General features: G+C 48.3%; 1 protein-coding gene across 1 annotated transcript in view; it reads left to right on the plus strand.

The window, feature by feature from the left end:
• The window catches only part of QPCT (glutaminyl-peptide cyclotransferase), a 624,483-nt gene that overhangs the window by 260,820 nt on the left and 346,461 nt on the right, over nt 1-17,202 (plus strand). Inside the window, exon 4 of the mRNA XM_040429302.1 lies at nt 7,400-7,579. Coding sequence (XP_040285236.1) covers nt 7,400-7,579 — 180 coding nt within the window. The remainder of the gene's footprint in view (nt 1-7,399; nt 7,580-17,202) is intronic.

Genomic DNA, 17,202 nt, shown 5'->3' on the forward strand with positions numbered 1-17,202 from the left:
CAACTTTGGGTTGCCCCGCAATATAATGGTAAAATGAAAATAAAAATAGGATTGAATGAGGAAGTGCCCTGGAGTACAATAATATATTGTTAAGGGGAGGTAGTTAATGTCTAATCTGCACAAGGGATGGACAGGTCCTGTGGGATCCATGCCTGGTTCATTTTTTATGAACGTCAGCTTGTCCACCTGGTGGGCACGTCGCATATGAGGCGGTGAGCGGGAAGGCCGAAGTTACGCTGTAGCGCAGACAGGCGAGCAGCGGCAGGATGGGAATGCTGGAAGCGCGAACAGACGGCCCGCACTTTATGCAGCAGCTCTGACATGTCGGGGTAGTTGTGAATGAACTTCTGCACCACCAAATTCAGCACATGCGCCAGGCAAGGGATGTGCGTCAAACCGGCTAGTCCCAGAGCTGCAACGAGATTTCGCCCATTATCGCACACCACCAGGCCAGGCTTGAGGCTCACCGGCAGCAACCACTCGTCGGTCTGTTGTTCTATACCCCGCCACAACTCCTGCGCGGTGTGGGGCCTGTCCCCCAAACATATGAGTTTCAGAACGGCCTGCTGACGTTTACCCCGGGCTGTGCTGAAGTTGGTGGTGAAGGTGTGTGGCTGACTGGATGAGCAGGTGGAAGAAGAGGAGGAGGAAGCTGAGTAGGAGGAGGAGGAGACAGGAGGCAAAGAATGTTGCCCTGCAATCCTTGGCGGCAGAAGGACGTGCGCCAAACAGCTCTCCGCCTGGGGCCCAGCCGCCACTACATTTACCCAGTGTGCAGTTAGGGAGATATAGCGTCCCTGGCCGTGCTTACTGGTCCACGTATCTGTGGTTAGGTGGACCTTGCCACAGATGGCGTTGCGCAGTGCACACTTGATTTTATCGGATACTTGGTTGTGCAGGGAAGGCACGGCTCTCTTGGAGAAGTAGTGACGGCTGGGAACAACATACTGTGGGACAGCAAGCGACATGAGCTGTTTGAAGCTGTCTGTGTCCACCAGCCTAAATGACAGCATTTCATAGGCCAGTAGTTTAGAAATGCTGGCATTCAGGGCCAGAGATCGAGGGTGGCTAGGTGGGAATTTACGCTTTCTCTCAAATGTTTGTGAGATGGAGAGCTGAACGCTGCCGTGTGACATGGTTGAGATGCTTGGTGACGCAGGTGGTGGTGTTGGTGGTACATCCCATGTTTGCTGGGCGGCAGGTGCCAACGTTTCTCCGGAGGAAGAGGCCGAGGCGGCGGCAGCAGCAGAAGAGGCCGAGGCGGCGGCAGCAGCAGAAGAGGTAGCAGGGGGAGCCTGAGTGACTTCCTTGTTTTTAAGGTGTTTACTCCACTGCAGTTCATGCTTTGCATGCAGGTGCCTGGTCATGCAGGTTGTGCTAAGGTTCAGAACGTTAATGCCTCGCTTCAGGCTCTGATGGCACAGCGTGCAAACCACTCGGGTCTTGTCGTCAGCACATTGTTTGAAGAAGTGCCATGCCAGGGAACTCCTTGAAGCTGCCTTTGGGGTGCTCGGTCCCAGATGGCGGCGGTTAGTAGCAGGCGGAGTCTCTTGGCGGCGGGTGTTCTGCTTTTGCCCACTGCTCCCTCTTTGTCTTTTGCTACGCTGTTGGCTCGGTCTCACCACTGCCTCTTCCTCCGAACTGTGAAAGTCAGTGGCACGACCTTCATTCCATGTGGGGTCTAGGACCTCATCGTCCCCTGAATCGTCTTCCACCCAGTCTTGATCCCTGACCTCCTGTTCAGTCTGCACACTGCAGAAAGACGCAGCAGTTGGCACCTGTGTTTCGTCATCATCAGAGACGTGCTGAGGTGGTATTCCCATGTCCTCATCATCAGGAAACGTAAGTGGTTGTGCGTTAGTGCATTCTATCTCTTCCACCGCTGGGGAAGGGCTAGGTGGATGCCCTTGGGAAACCCTGCCAGCAGAGTCTTCAAACAGCATAAGAGACTGCTGCATAACTTGAGGCTCAGACAGTTTCCCTGATATGCATGGGGGTGATGTGACAGACTGATGGGCTTGGTTTTCATGCGCCATCTGTGCGCTTTCTGCAGAAGACTGGGTGGGAGATAATGTGAACGTGCTGGATGCACTGTCGGCCACCCAATTGACTAATGCCTGTACCTGCTCAGGCCTTACCATCCTTAGAACGGCATTGGGCCCCACCAAATATGGCTGTAAATTCTGGCGGCTACTGGGACCTGAGGTAGTTGGTACACTAGGACGTGTGGCTGTGGCAGAACGGCCACGTCCTCTCCCAGCACCAGAGGGTCCACTAACACCACCACGACCATGTCCGCGTCCGCGTCCCTTACTAGATGTTTTCCTCATTGTTACCGTTTACCACAATAAGAAAAATATTATTCGGGCCAATGTATTGAATTCAAATTCAGGCCTTTTTTTACAGACACCTAACACTAAGTCTATCTGGCTATCTATTTAGGTACCGTATTACACTAATACACGCACACCAGTAATGACAGATTTAGCTGAATATAAATTTGAGGCCTATTATTTAGGCGCTGGGTGACAGGTATACGTTTAATCACAGAATTAGACTTGGATCTGCACTGTAGCGTGTGTGTGAAGTTCTTGAGAATTTCCCTATCAGCACCTTGAATCTAATATACCCTTTTAGGGATAGATTTAAAGTAGGCCTGATACAGCAGAAACCACTAATTTTGAGAATTGCAAATTTGGGAATTGTTTTTCAACCCAGAACAAAAACTGTGCTTTAACGGTCACTAAAAATAACTTGACCAGCTAAAGCAGTAATGACAGATTTGGATTAATATAAATGTGAGGCCTATTTTTTAGGCACTGGGTGACAGGCTCAACTTGCACCTGATGTAGTATATGGCCAAAAAATAACCACACTATTGATGGTTAAATGCACTTTGTGACAGGCTCAACTTGCCCCTGATGTAGTATATGGCCAAAAAATAACCACACTATTGATGGTTAAATGCACTTGATGAAAGCTTGACCCTGATGTAGGATATAGCAAAATATAACCACACTATTGATGGTTAAATGCACTTGGGTGACAAGGTCAGCTAGCCCCTGATGTAGTATATGGCCAAAAAATAACCACACTATTGATGGTTAAATGCACTTGATGAAAGCTTGACCCTGATGTAGGATATAGCAAAAAATAACCACACTATTGATGGTTAAATGTACTTGGTGGCAGCTTGTGCTGGATCACAAGCAAGCCACAAAATGGCCGCTGATCACCCCAGAAAAAAGTGACAGAAAAACGCTCTGGGCACCCTAAAAACACTGAGCAATTGAATAGCAGCAGTTCAATGATCCAGAGCTGTAGATCGATCACTGAATGAAGTCTTTTGAAGGAGTTAATCACTGCCTAATCTCGCCCTAACATCGCAGCTGCAACCTCTCCCTACACTTGTATCAGCAGAGTGACGTGCAGCGCTACGTGACCCAAGCTTATATAGAGGCTGGGTCACATGCTGCACTGGCCAATCACAGCCATGCCAATAGTAGGCAAGGCTGTGATGGCCTCTTGGGGCAAGTAGTATGATGCTTGTTGATTGGCTGCTTTGCAGCCTTTCAAAAAGCGCCAAGAAAGCGCCGAACACCGAACCCGAACCCAGACTTTTACGAAAATGTTCGGGTTCGGGTCCGTGTCACGGACACCCCAAAATTCGGTACGAACCCGAACTATACAGTTTGGGTTCGCTCATCCCTACTTACAATCTATGAAGAGATAGGGGTGACACAAAATATAACAAGTGCTTGATTTGTACAATGGTCCAGCCATCTTAACACAATAGTGGAGTAGTAGTAGTAGCAGCATGAGCCAGTCACAAGCCAATATCTGGAGTGCTTCGGGCGGGGGGGGGGGGGGGGGGGGGTGAATGCAGAAGAGTAAGATTAGGGTGATAGGCTAACCTAATAAGATGTGTTTTTAGGGAGTGCCTAAAACTGTGAATGTTATGAATTAACCTAATGGCTTGGGGTAGGGCATTCCAGAGAACTGATCCACGGGTAGAATGGTAGACAGAAATAAGGGAAGAGATGTAGAGGGGTGCAGCTTTGTGAGTGAGAATGAGCAGTTTAAATTGAATCCTGTACTGTATAGGCAACCAGTGCAAGTACTGGCACAGGGCAGAAACATCCGAATAGCAGTTAGCTTGCGTTCGGGGTTCCGCTTGTGAGTTCCGTTTGAAGGCTCTCACAAGCGGCCCCGAACGGACCCGTACAGCCCCAATGCATTCTGAGTGGATGCGGATCCACTCAGAATGCATCAGTTTGGCACCGTTTGGCCTCCGTTCCGCTCAGCAGGCGGACACCCGAATGCAGCTTGCAGCATTTTCGTGTCCGCCTGGCCGTGCGGAGCCAAACGGATCCGTCCAGACTTACAATGCAAGTCAATGGGGACGGATCCGTTTGACGTTGACACAATATTGTGCAATTGCAAACGGATCCGTCCCCCATTGACTTTCAATGTAAAGTCAGGAGTCCCTATTAATATACCATCAGATCGGAGTTTTCTCCAATCCGATGGTATATTTTAACTTGAAGCGTCCCCATCACCATGGGAACGCCTCTATGTTAGAATATACCATCGGATTTGAGTTAGATCGTGAAACAGTATATTCTAACACAGAGGCGTTCCCATGGTGATGGGGACGCTTCAAGTTAGAATATACTAAAAGAACTCCAGACCCTCCCCCCCTCTCCTGTATTTAACTCATTGGTGGCCAGTGCGGCCGGCCCCCCCTCCCTCCCCTATATTTAACTCATTGGTGGCCAGTGCGGCCGGCCCCCCCTCCCTCCCTCCCCTATATTTAACTCATTGGAGGCCAGTGCGGCCGGCCCCCCCTCCCTTCCTCCCCTATATTTAACTCATTGGTGGCCAGTTCGGCCGCCCCCTCCCTCCCCTATATTTAACTCATTGGTGGCCAGTGCGGCCGCCCCCCCCTCCCCCCTGTTTTTAACTCATTGGTGGCCTGTGCAGCCTCCCCCCCCTCCCTCCCCCCTCTTTTTAACTCATTGGTTGCCAGTGCGGCCGGCCCCCCCCTAATTAAAATGACCGACCCCCCCATCATTGGTGGCAGCGGAGAGTTCCGATCGGAGTCCCAGTTTAATCGCTGGGCCTCCGATCGGTTACCATGGCAGCCAAGACGCTACTACAGTCCTGGCTGCCATGGTTACTTAGCAATTTTAGAAGCATTATACTTACCTGCGATGTCTGTGACCGGCCGGGCGCTCTTCCTACTGGTAAGTGAAAGGTCTGTGCGGCGCATTGCTTATAGCACAGACCTTTCACTTGCCAGTAGGAGGAGCGCCCCGCAGGTCACAGACATCGCAGGTAAGTATAATGCTTCTAAAATTTCTAAGTAACCATGGCAGCCAGGAATGCAGTAGCGTCCTGGTTGCCATGGTTACCGATCGGAGTCCCAGCGATTAAACTGGGACTCCGATCGGAACTCTCCGCTGCCACCAATGATGGGGGGGTCGGTCATTTTAATTAGGGGTGGAGGGGGGCCGGCCGCACTGGCCACCAATGAGTAAAAAACAGGGAGGGAAGGGAGGGGGGGGCGGCCGCACTGGCCACCAATGAGTTAAAAACAGAGGGGGGCGCACTGGCCATCAATGAGTTAAATATAGGGGAGGGAGGGGGGGCCGGCCGCACTGGCCACCAATGAGTTAAATACAGGGGAGGGAGGGAGGGGGGGCCGCACTGGCCACCAATGAGTTAAATACAGGGGAGGGAGGGAGGGAGGGGGGGGCCGCACTGGCCACCAATGCTAGGCAGCAGGGGCAGTCATGTACACAGTTCTTTTAATATATTCTAACTTGAAGCGTCCCCATCACCATGGGAACGCCTCTGTGTTAGCATATACTGTCGGATCTGAGTTTTCACGAAGTGAAACATCAGATCTGAAAAAAACAGTTATGAAGACGGATCCGTTCTGAACGGATAAAAGCGTTTGCATTATAGTAGCGGATCCGTCTGTACAGACACCAGACGGATCCGCTCCTAACGCAAGTGTGAAAGTAGCCTTAGAGAGATAGATGAGCCTGACTGCTGCATTCAGGGTAGACTGAAGAGGGGAAAGTCTGGTAAGGGAGATACTAATTAATAATGAGTTACAGTAATCAAGCCAGGAATGGATCAGGGCAACAATGAGAGTTTTTGTTGTTTCCACTGTAAGAAAACTGCAGATTCTAGAGAGGTTTTTGAGGTGCAGGCGGCATGAGCGGGCAATCGATTGAATATAGGGGATAAAGGAAAGATCGGTGTCAAACAACAATGAGACAGTGAGTGTGCTGCCTAGGCATGATGGTAGTGCTACACACTGCGATAGAGAAATCAGGTTCAGATAGGTTGGTAAATGGAGAAAACACCATTAGTTCCGTTTTTTAAAGATTCAGTTTTACATATAGAGAGTACATGATGTTAGAGACAGCGGACAGAGTCACTGGTGTTCTGTAGTACAGCAGGGGTGATATCATAGGAAGAAGTATATAGTTGTTATCGGCATGGAGATGGTACTGGTAACCAAATCTGCTGATAGTCTGTCCAATAGGGGCTGTCTAAAGAGAAAACCATGAGGAACCCCTATAGCAAGAGGGAGAGGAGGGGAAGTAGAGCCAGCAACCAAGACCAAACGGTGTCCTTAAGGACACCGTTTGATCTTTGAGCATCTTGGAGCATGGTGAGGAAAAGGTGGTGATCTACGTGTCAATTGCTGCAGAGAGATTGAGGAGAATTAGTAAAGAATGGCCACCGTTGCATTGAGCTGTCAGGAGGTCATTGGTCACTTTGGTGAGTGCAGTTTCTGTAGAATGTAGGGTGCGAAAACCAGATTGTAATGGATCAAGGAGAGAATTAACAAAGAGATGAGACGAGAGTAGACCAGATGCTTCAGGAGTTTAGAGATCAAGGGGAGATAAACTACAGGTCTGTAGTTAGTTGCGCAGGAAGTGTCAATATTTTATTTTATTTTTTTAAATGGGGTTATGACAGATTGTTTGAAAGAAGAGGGGAAGATGCCAGAAGAGAGACGGGTTGAAGATTTTAGTTAAGTGAGTAGTGACAGTTGAGGAGAGAGACTTGAGGTGGTGAGGGAATAGGGTCAGTAGGGCATGTGGTAGGAAGAGAGGAGCCAGGAGACTTCTTTTTCTGTGTTTTGGTTGAATGTGGAGATTGAGCACTTAGAGGCTGGGAATTGATTTCCTGGCAGTTTCAATTTTCTCTTTGAAGTAGGTGGCTAGATCTTCAGCAAAGAGATCTGTACTTGGTACCTGCAGTTTTGGACTGAGGAGGGAGGGAAAAGCCCTAAAGAGTTTTTTCGGATTATTGGACAGAGTCATGGCATTATCCATTTAAGACTTGTAATTTTTGGGTATGTCTTTTATTCACACAGGGGAGAAACTCGGGATTGAAGCCAGATCTTTCCCTTAAGCTAATTTTCTTTGATGGAGAAGAAGCCTTTCATCAGTGGACACCATATGATTCTCTTTATGGCTCTCAGCATTTAGCTCAGAAGATGGAAAGTACTTCACACCCACCCAATGCTGAAAACACTAATCAACTTCATGGCATTGTAAGTATTAAGCAGTGTTTCATGTGCATTTTAATTCGGTATAGATGTATATAATATACTTTGGTAGAAATGTGGCAGAGTTGTGGCAGCAGAGCTGCTGGATTGGCATTGTTATGGCACTAAAAGTACTGGCAACCATTACAAAAAAAAGCTGTGTTTACATTCAGTACAAAACCTGGAAAAGGGCCAGGTTTGCCAAAGTTGGGGGAGAGAAGAGCAGACTCCTAACTTTCCAAATCTTGTGCTAATTAATTTCATATATCTTTATAGGGGTTAAGAGCTCCATTCTTCTTAAAGGCTATGTACAACTTCCGGGGCAATTTTTTTTTTAATGATTGCATTTTACTCTAAAAAATATATTTATTGTCACAAAATGTTAAAGGGGTTGTCCGGGCTCTTCATATTGATGACCTATCCTCAGGAGTGTTCTGTCCCATTGAAATGAATGGGATGGCTTGGGTGTAATTACACCTGCTCACCGCTGCGGATGCAATGGCGAGCAGCTAAACAATGAAGAGGAGGCAGCGCTGGTAAACAGCTCTTCAAACAGCTCTCCAACAGCTAATCGGCGGGGGTACCGGGTGCCGGACCCCCGCCGATCTGATATTGATGACCTATGCTGAGGATAGGTCATCAATAAAAATAACTTGGACAACCCCTTAAACTGTTTGTCCAGCTGCGTGAATAGTACTTTCACTTTCATTTTGTGCCGGTCAACTAATAAATCTCATTTCTTAATAATTAAAAGGTCATAAACAAATATTTAAGCCACATTCTTATCAGTAAGATAATAATTGAGCTATAATGGGTGTTTAGGAGGTTAGAGATGATCAGATATAAGGAGCCGTCAGCTGAGCTGCCTGAATGAACAGAGTGAAAATTCAGAGCCTGCTTCTAGAGAAACTGAAGGCTGTACAAAGACAAGGGTTCAACATTTTTAGTCAAGACTAATTAAAAGAATTGATTGTTAGCTCATAATAAGTACAATGCAATGATTTTAAAAAATTTTCCCAAAAGGTTACATAGCCTTTAATGCAAGGATAGGCTACCTGCCTAAGCTGCTTAAGTAGACCATCAAGTGTGCCTCACGGGTTTAGGCAGAGGCGGCTCTAGACTTTGTGAGGCCTTAGGCGAAATTCAAACATGAGGCCCCCACGAAGATCGTTGGGATGCCCGTGTTTTCCCGTACGGCACCCCGACTCAGTCCTCAAGAAATAAGCTGTGTCAAGCACCGCACGGAGCAGTGGTGTGGTCAACACTCCCCCTCCATGTATCTCTATGGAAGACTCGGAGATACACAAGTGCTGTATCTGCGGCTCTCACATAGATACATGGAGGGTGAGTGTTGACCACCGCTCCGGGCACAAGGAGATCCGGAGTACCATACAGGAGATCGTGGGGGATCCCAACGACCAGACCCCACCGATTAGACACTTATCTCCTATTCTTTGGATAGGGAATTTATTTTTCCTATTCCAGAGTACCCCTTTAACCTCTTGCCGCACACGTAACACACGAAAGGCATCAGTGAGGCGGCTCTCTCAGGCTCAGTGATGCCTAGGGTTGTCCCGATACCGATACTAGTATCGGTATCGGGACCGATTCCGAGTTTTCTCGGCGGTACTCAGCCGCCGATACCCCGCCCCGATACATAAATAGAATACTATGGGCGTAACTATGGGCGGGGCCCGGTGCAGTCACTGTACTCTTACACCGGGCCCCGCCGCTCACCGAAGTATTTATAAACGTGAATCCTTATCCTGTTATTAAGTTGAACTAACGCTGCCCTCTCCCATGTTCCCCTGTATCCCCCTGTATCCCCACAGCACTTACTTAAGCTTCCATAGCAGGCAGAGCAGACGGCAGCAGTAACGTCACTCACTGACGTAGAGCGCCTGCTCCGCCCACTTTATGAGTGAAGCAGGCGGAGCAGGCGCGCGACGTCAGTGAGTGACGTTACTGGTGCCGTCCGCTCTGCCTGCTATGGAAGCTTAAGTAAGTGCTGTGGGGATACAGGGGAACATGGGAGAGCGCAGCGTTAGTTCAACTTAACAACAGGATAAGGATTCACGTTTATAAATACTTCGGTGAGCGGCGGGGCCCGGTGTATTGGGGGACACTGTTATGAGGGGGATCTGTGGATGACATATAGCAGTGTCATCCACAGATCCTCCCCATAACAGTTCCATCCACAGATCCCCTATAACAGCACCATCCACAGATCCCCCACCAAATAACAATGCCATCCTCAGATCCCCCCACCCCATAACAATGCCATCCACAGATATCCCACCCCATAGCAGTACCATCCACAGATCCCCATAACAGTGCCATCCACAGATCCCCCATAACAGTGCCATCCACAGATCCCCCATAACAGTGCCATCCACAGATCCCCCATAACAGTGCCATCCACAGATCCCCCATAACAGTGCCATCCACAGATCCCCCATAACAGTGCCATCCACAGATCCCCATAACAGTGCCATCCACAGATCCCCATAACAGTGCCATCCACAGATCCCCCATAACAGCACCATCCACAGATCCCCCATAACAGTGCCATCCACAGATCCCCCATAACAGTGCCATCCACAGATCCCCCATAGCAGTGCCATCCACAGATCCCCCATAACAGTGCCATCCACAGATCCCCCATAACAGTGCCATCCACAGATCCCCATAACAGTGCCATCCACAGATCCCCCATAACAGTGCCATCCACAGGTCCCCCATAACAGTGCCATCCACAGATCCCCCACATGACAGTGCGTCATCCACAGATCCACAGATCCCCCAAAACGGTCACATGACATTTAAAAAAAGTATCGGTATTCGGTATCGGTGACTACTTGAAAAAAAGTATCGGTACTTGTACTCGGTCCTAAAAAAGTGGTATCGGGACAACCCTAGTGATGCCTATTGGCGTCATCTCGTGAGAGCCAAGATTTTGCGTGAACGCGCGTTCACAGCGACACGCAGCTGAGAAGTTGATCTACAGCCTGCCAGCGATGATCATTCGCTGGCAGGCTGTAGATGCGATTTTTTTAACATCAGAAAGGTATATTAGACGCTGTTTTGTTAACGGCGTCAAATATACCTGCTACCTGGTCCTGGTCCCTTTTGCTTGGATCGACCACCAGAGGACACAGGCAGCTCTGTAAGTAGCACCAATCACCGCACTACACTACCCTCCCCCCTGTTACTTATTAACCCCTTATTAACCCCTTATCCCTGATCACCCCATATAGACTCCCTGATCACCCCCCTGTCATTGATCACCCCCCCTGTAAGGCTCCATTCAGACGTCCGTATGTGTTTTGCGGATCCGCGGATCCGCAAAACACGGACACCGGCAATGTGCTTTCCGCATTTTGCAGATCTGCACATTGCCAGAACTATATAGAAAATGCCTTTTTTTGTCCGCAATTGCGGACAAGAATAGGACATGTTCTATATTTTTGCGGAACAGAAGTGCGGGCCCGGAAGTGCAGATCTGCAATTCCGGATCCGAGCGGGACAAAGTCTGTCCCCATAGAAATGAATGGGTCCGCAATTCCGTTCCGCATAATGCGGAACAGAATTACGGACGTGTTAATGGGGCCTAAGGGTCCCTTATCACCGCCAGTTAGTTAGCTACTTGTTAGGTAGTTAGCGCCCAGCCCACCGCACCGCAGTCACTGATTAGTCGCTGATTAGCGTCATCGCTGTTGCTAATCAGCACTAGTGCTGTATAGTATCTGTAAGTGATCAAGACTGATCGCAATCAGATCTATATCAGTACATTAGGGTCACCTTAGGCTCTACAAAAAAACACAGTGTTCGCCCAATCAGGCCTGATCTTGTGCGCACACTTGCGTTCAGTCCGCCCCACCGCAGTGACAGAAATAAAAAAATTTCTGATCACTGCAAAAACACCGTAAAATCGCTGTGGCGCTTTTTTTTTTTGCCACAAGCTAACGAAAATTTTTTGTTTTTTTGTTTTTTCTTACAAAGTCTCATATTCCACTAATTTGTGACAAAAAATAAAATCTTACATGAACTCTCCATACCCCTCACGGAATCCAAATGCGTAAAAATGCCCTGTGAAATCCTAAAGGTACTCATTGGAATTTAGGCCCCTTTGCGCATCTTGGCTGCAAAAAAGTGTCACACATGTGGTATCGCTGTACTCAGAAGAAGTAGGGCAATGTGTTTTGGGGAGTATTTTTACATATACCCATGCTGGGTGAGAGAAATATCTCTGTAAATTTACAACTTTGTATAAAAAAATTGAAAAAGTTGTCATTTACAGAGATATTTCTAACACACAGTATGGGTATGTGTGAAAATACACCCCAAAACACATTGCCCTACTTCTCCTGAGTACGGCGATACCACATTTGACACCTTTTTGCATCCTAGGTGCGCAAAGGGGCCCAAATTCCAATGAGTACCTTTTAGGAGGGCATTTTTAGACATTTGGATTCCAGACTTCTTCTCATACTTTAGGGCCCCTAAAATGCCAGGGCAGTATAAATACCCCACAAGTGACCCCATTTTGGAAAGAAGACACCCCAAGGTATTCCGTGATGGGCATAGCAAGTTCATGTAAAATTTTATTTTTTGTCACAAGTTAGTAGAATATGAGACTTTGTAAGAAAGAAAAAAATATATATATCATTTTCCGCTAACTTGTGCCAAAAAAAAAACTTCTATGAACTCGCCATGCCCCTCACGGAATACCTTGGGGTGTCTTCTTTCCAAAATGGGGTCACTTGTGAGGTATTTATACTGCCCTGGAATTTTAGGGGCCCTAAAGTGTGAGAAGTAGTTTGGAATCCAAATGCGTAAAAATGCCTGTGAAACCCTAAAGGTACTCATTGGAATTTGGGCCCCTTTGCGCATCTTGGCTGCAAAAAGTGTCACACTTGTGGTATCGCCGTACTCAGAAGAAGTAGGGCAATGTGTTTTGGGGGGTATTTTTACATATACCCATACTGTGTGTGAGAAATATCCCTGTAAATGACAACTTTTTAATTAATTAATTAAATTTAAAAAAAATTTAAAAGATGTCATTTACAGAGATATTTCTCTCACCCAGCATGGGTATATGTAAAAAGACACCCCAAAACACATTGCCCTACTTCTTCTGAGTACGGCGATACCACATGTGTGACACTTTTTTGCAGCCTAGGTGCATAAAGGGGCCGAAAGTCCAACCAGTACCTTTAGGCTTTACAGGGTTGCTCACAATTTAGCCCCGCCCAAAATGCCAATCCTAATGCATTCTGAATGGAGAGAAATCCGTTCAGGATGCATCAGGATGTCTTCAGTTCAGTCTTTTTGACTGATCAGGCTTTTCAGAAAACCGTAGCATGTTGTATTTTTACCTCCGGCCAAAAATCCTGAACACTTTGACTGATCCGGCATTTTTCCCATTGACTTGCATTAATGCCGGATCCGGCGCCGTGTGTTCCGTCAAACCGGATCCGGCTTTTGCATGTTAAATCCGAAAAATGTTCAAAAAAAGTTAAAGTCCATAAATGGCGGATCCGTTTTTCCCAATGCATTTTTTCATTGTGATCAGAATCCTGATCAGGATTCAAATGTAATCCATTTTCACATGTTTTTCCGGATCCGGCGGGCAGTTCCGGCGACGGAATTGCCCGCCGGATTCAAACAACGCTAGTGTGAAAGTAGCCTAAGCTGCCTAAGTCTGCACCCCCACTCTTGCATAAACCGCAGTGGGACTAGGTCTCAGATCGCATCCACACTTGTGTTCAGACCAGCTATTGAGCTGCCTCAAACATACATACAGCATGCCTAGAGAACCGTGTCCTACATAGAGATCAACGGCTCAACGCATTTCTACGTGACATGTTATCCCCGTGTCATCATGAGCAAAAGTCTCTCTTTAGATAACCTGTAAAGGGAAAAAGTGCCCCACACTGTTGTGTGTTAAGGCTCCGGCGCTATGACGGCCGCGCGCGGCCGAACAAACGCTGAGAAGATATCACAAAATCCCCGCCTAGAGGGAGGTGTGTGCTAGTGTCTCAGCGAATCAGAGAAGAGCGCGTCAGCTGACATCCGCCCCCTGACCCGTCGGACACCCAGGTAAGCTATGACACTCCCTGAAGGCTGCGCACATAGCGCTACTGTGTGGGGGAATCAAAAACTGCGGCGATATATCCGTCGCCCAGTGCCGATGTGAATACTGGTATAGACCCATCAGGGGAGATCAATCAAAAGTATCACAATATATATCGGAAAGCTGTACCAAGGACAACAATGACAATACTCCGCACCACTCCCCAGATGACATCAGACCACATCTACATGAACCCCCACTCTTATCTCCCTGCGGTCAGTTTTTGTTCACAGGGAGGGAGAGGGAGGGTTGAGGGTCTGAGCAGTCATGTTTTTAGATCACCTCTATATATGCATAGAGAACATAATGTAGAGAAGTGGCTAGTAGGGCACAAATTTGTTGGCGCAAACTTAAGTCCCTTATTTAATAATTGGTTTTGTGCTAATGTGAGAGTAGCCGAACTTAAATTGACCACAGCATCATTGACTAACAGATCTCCATTTAATTTTTGTAATGACTTCTTCCCTCTTCCTCTTCGTATTTTTTTATTTTTCCCTCATATTCCCTCATTGGGTATCTGTGTTTGTGAGTATACCTCTTTTGATGAGTTGTTTCCATCGGTTGTTGTGGTGGGTAGGGGTAATATGGTTCGTAATTTTCTCTTGTGGTTGATATCTGTGTCTCAAATTGTATTGGTGATTTTGTGGGGTCCTGTGTACATGTGTTAGTGATGGTGACCTTCTCTGTCGAGTGTGGGGTTTGTGATGTGGTCGGGTTCGGTCAAAAAAAGGTTGTTCCTGTAGTATTTCAAATTTGTTGCTAGTGGGTATTGAATATTTAATTTGTGTATTAGTGTTTGCTGCTAAAGAGCCTACATTTGTGTTCTCTTTATTACATTTTCTAGAAACCTGATTAGTAACTTCTTCCTCCTCAATACGATATGTGTTTATATTGTGTTTTCATTTTCAGATTTTATTCTCCATTATCTCTTGTTCAGATCTGTCTAGATTTTTGCATAGTGTTTGTTGGTATGTTTCATACTCTTCATTTTTGGGGAATTTGTCCATAATCTCTCTTATCTGATTAATTTGTATTGTAATCTGATCTAACATGTGTGTCCTTCTTTTAATAATTAGTTGTAATAGATTTAATGAGTGTTCATGTAATAGTGTTTCCCATTCTTTATTAGAATCTACATCATATAGATCCTGGGCAGTGGATTTTATTAACCTTAGTCCCTTTGGTACTCTTTTATGTTTCACATATTGTTCCAAGGTTTTGATTTCCCACCATTGTTTGAGTTGTTTTGTCAGTATAAATTCTATTTCCTTAAATGTATCTGGCATGTTTTTCTCTTCTCTATATACATCCTCTGATGCATCTATAGAGAAGAGTTCTACCTTTAAACGTTTATTTTCAACGTGACTCCGGATGTCCATTTCTACTCTCCGGCGAGCTAACGTCCAATAATGGGTGAAATTAGGGGTGGGCGATATAGGTGATATGCGATATAAATTAGTTCCACGATATGGATTTTGTGCATATCGCCGGACCGCGATATGATGATCTCGCTCTCGGCGCGCACCATGTTCTCCTGAGCCGGCACAGTGGAGAAGGAGGGAGTGCCTCCCTTCCCACTGTGCGCGGCTGCCGCTGACCACCAATGAGAACAGAGTAGGAGGAGGAGGGGAGGGACTGTGGCCACTGCGCCACCAATGAATGTGCCGGCCATATCCCAGCCCCTATGACTGCACGCTGCGATCCGCCGCAATTAACCCCTCAGTTGAGGGGTTAATCGCATGGATCACAGCGTCCTGTCAGAGGTCAGAATTATACTCACGTGCGCCGTGGCCGCCGGTCGCTCCTTCTTCTGTCTTATAGCATTAGCAATGCGCCGCACAGACCTATGAGAAGAAGGAGCGTCCGGCGGCCACGGCGCACGTGAGTATAATGCTGCTCACTAACATACCATGGCAGCCACGACTTCAGTAGCATGACTCCTGGCTGCCATGGTAACCGATCGTAGCCCCAGCATTACACTGCTGGGACTCCGATCGGAACTGCCCACTGCCACCAATGATGGGGGGGAGGAGGGGGACCCTGTGGCCACTGCCACCAATGATTAATACTGGGGAGGGAGGGGTGGGTTTGAGTTACCAGAGGGGGCTGATAAGAGGGAGAGGCTGGGGGGCACATGAGAGGCTGGGGGGCTGATCAGAGACTGGGGGGGCACATGAGAGGATGGGGGGCGGATCAGGGGCTGGGGGGCACATGAGAGGCAGGGGGGCACATGAGAGGCTGGGGGGCGGATCAGGGGCTGGGGGGCACATGAAAGTCTGGGGGGCGGATCAGGCGCTGGGGGCACATGAGAGGCTGGGGGGCACATGAGAGTCTGGGGGGCGGATCAGGGGCTGGGGGCACATGAGAGGCTGGGGGGCACATGAAAGTCTGGGGGGTGGATCAGGGGCTGGGGGCCACATGAGAGGCTGGGGGGGCACATGAAAGGCTGGGGGGCACATGAGAGGCTGGGGGGCACATGAGAGGCTGGGGGGCGGATCAGGAGCTGGGGGCACATGAGAGGCTGGGGGCACATGAGAGGCTGGAGGCGGATCAGGGGCTGGGGTGCACATGAGAGGCTGGGGGGCACATGAAAGGCTGGGGGGCGGATCAGGGGCTGGGGGGGCACAGGAGAGGATGGGGGGCACATGAAAGGCTGGGGGGCACATGAGAGGCTTGGGGGCGGATCAGAGGCTGGGGGCACATGAGAGGCTGGGGGGCACATGAGAGGCTGGCTCCCATGGTCAGCTCCCTGCTGTTGTGTGCACAAAGCACAGGGCAGCAGGGAGAGTGTAGACTCCTATTCACCCTAGTAGAGATCTATTAGGGTGAATATGACAAGGGTTCTAGCCCTTAAGGAGGCTAATAGTTATTAACCACCCCAGGACCGCCGTACGCAGGATTGCGTCCTGGCGGCGGCCCTGTTACCCTGTTCCGTTCACAGGAACCGGAGGTAAAAGAGTGGATGTGCAGCCTGCCAGCGGCGATCATTCGCTGGCAGGCTGTAGATGTGATTTTTTTAACCCTAAAAAGGTATATTAGACGCTGTTTTGATAACAGCGTCTAATATACCTGCTACCTGGTCCTCTGGTGGTCCCTTTTGCTTGGATCGACCACCAGAGGACACAGGCAGCTCTGTAAAGTAGCACCAAACACCACTACACTACACCCCCCCCCTGTCACTTATTAACCCCTTATTAACCCCTGATCACCCCATATAGACTCCCTGATCACCCCCCTGTGATTGATCACCCCCCTGTAAGGCTCCATTCAGACGTCCATATGTGTTTTGCGGATCCGCGGATCCGCAAAACACATACGGACGTCTGAATGGAGCCTTACAGGGGGGTGATCAATCACAGGGGGTGATCACCCCATATAGACATTGATCACCCCCCTGTCATTGATCACCCCCCTGTAAGGCTCCATTCAGACGTCCGTATGTGTTTTGCGGATTTTGTGCTTGTGGTTTCCGCAATGTGCTTTCCGCATTTTG

Source organism: Bufo bufo, chromosome 4 (genome assembly GCF_905171765.1).
Source record: "Bufo bufo chromosome 4, aBufBuf1.1, whole genome shotgun sequence".
Taxonomy (NCBI): Eukaryota; Metazoa; Chordata; class Amphibia; order Anura; family Bufonidae; genus Bufo; species Bufo bufo.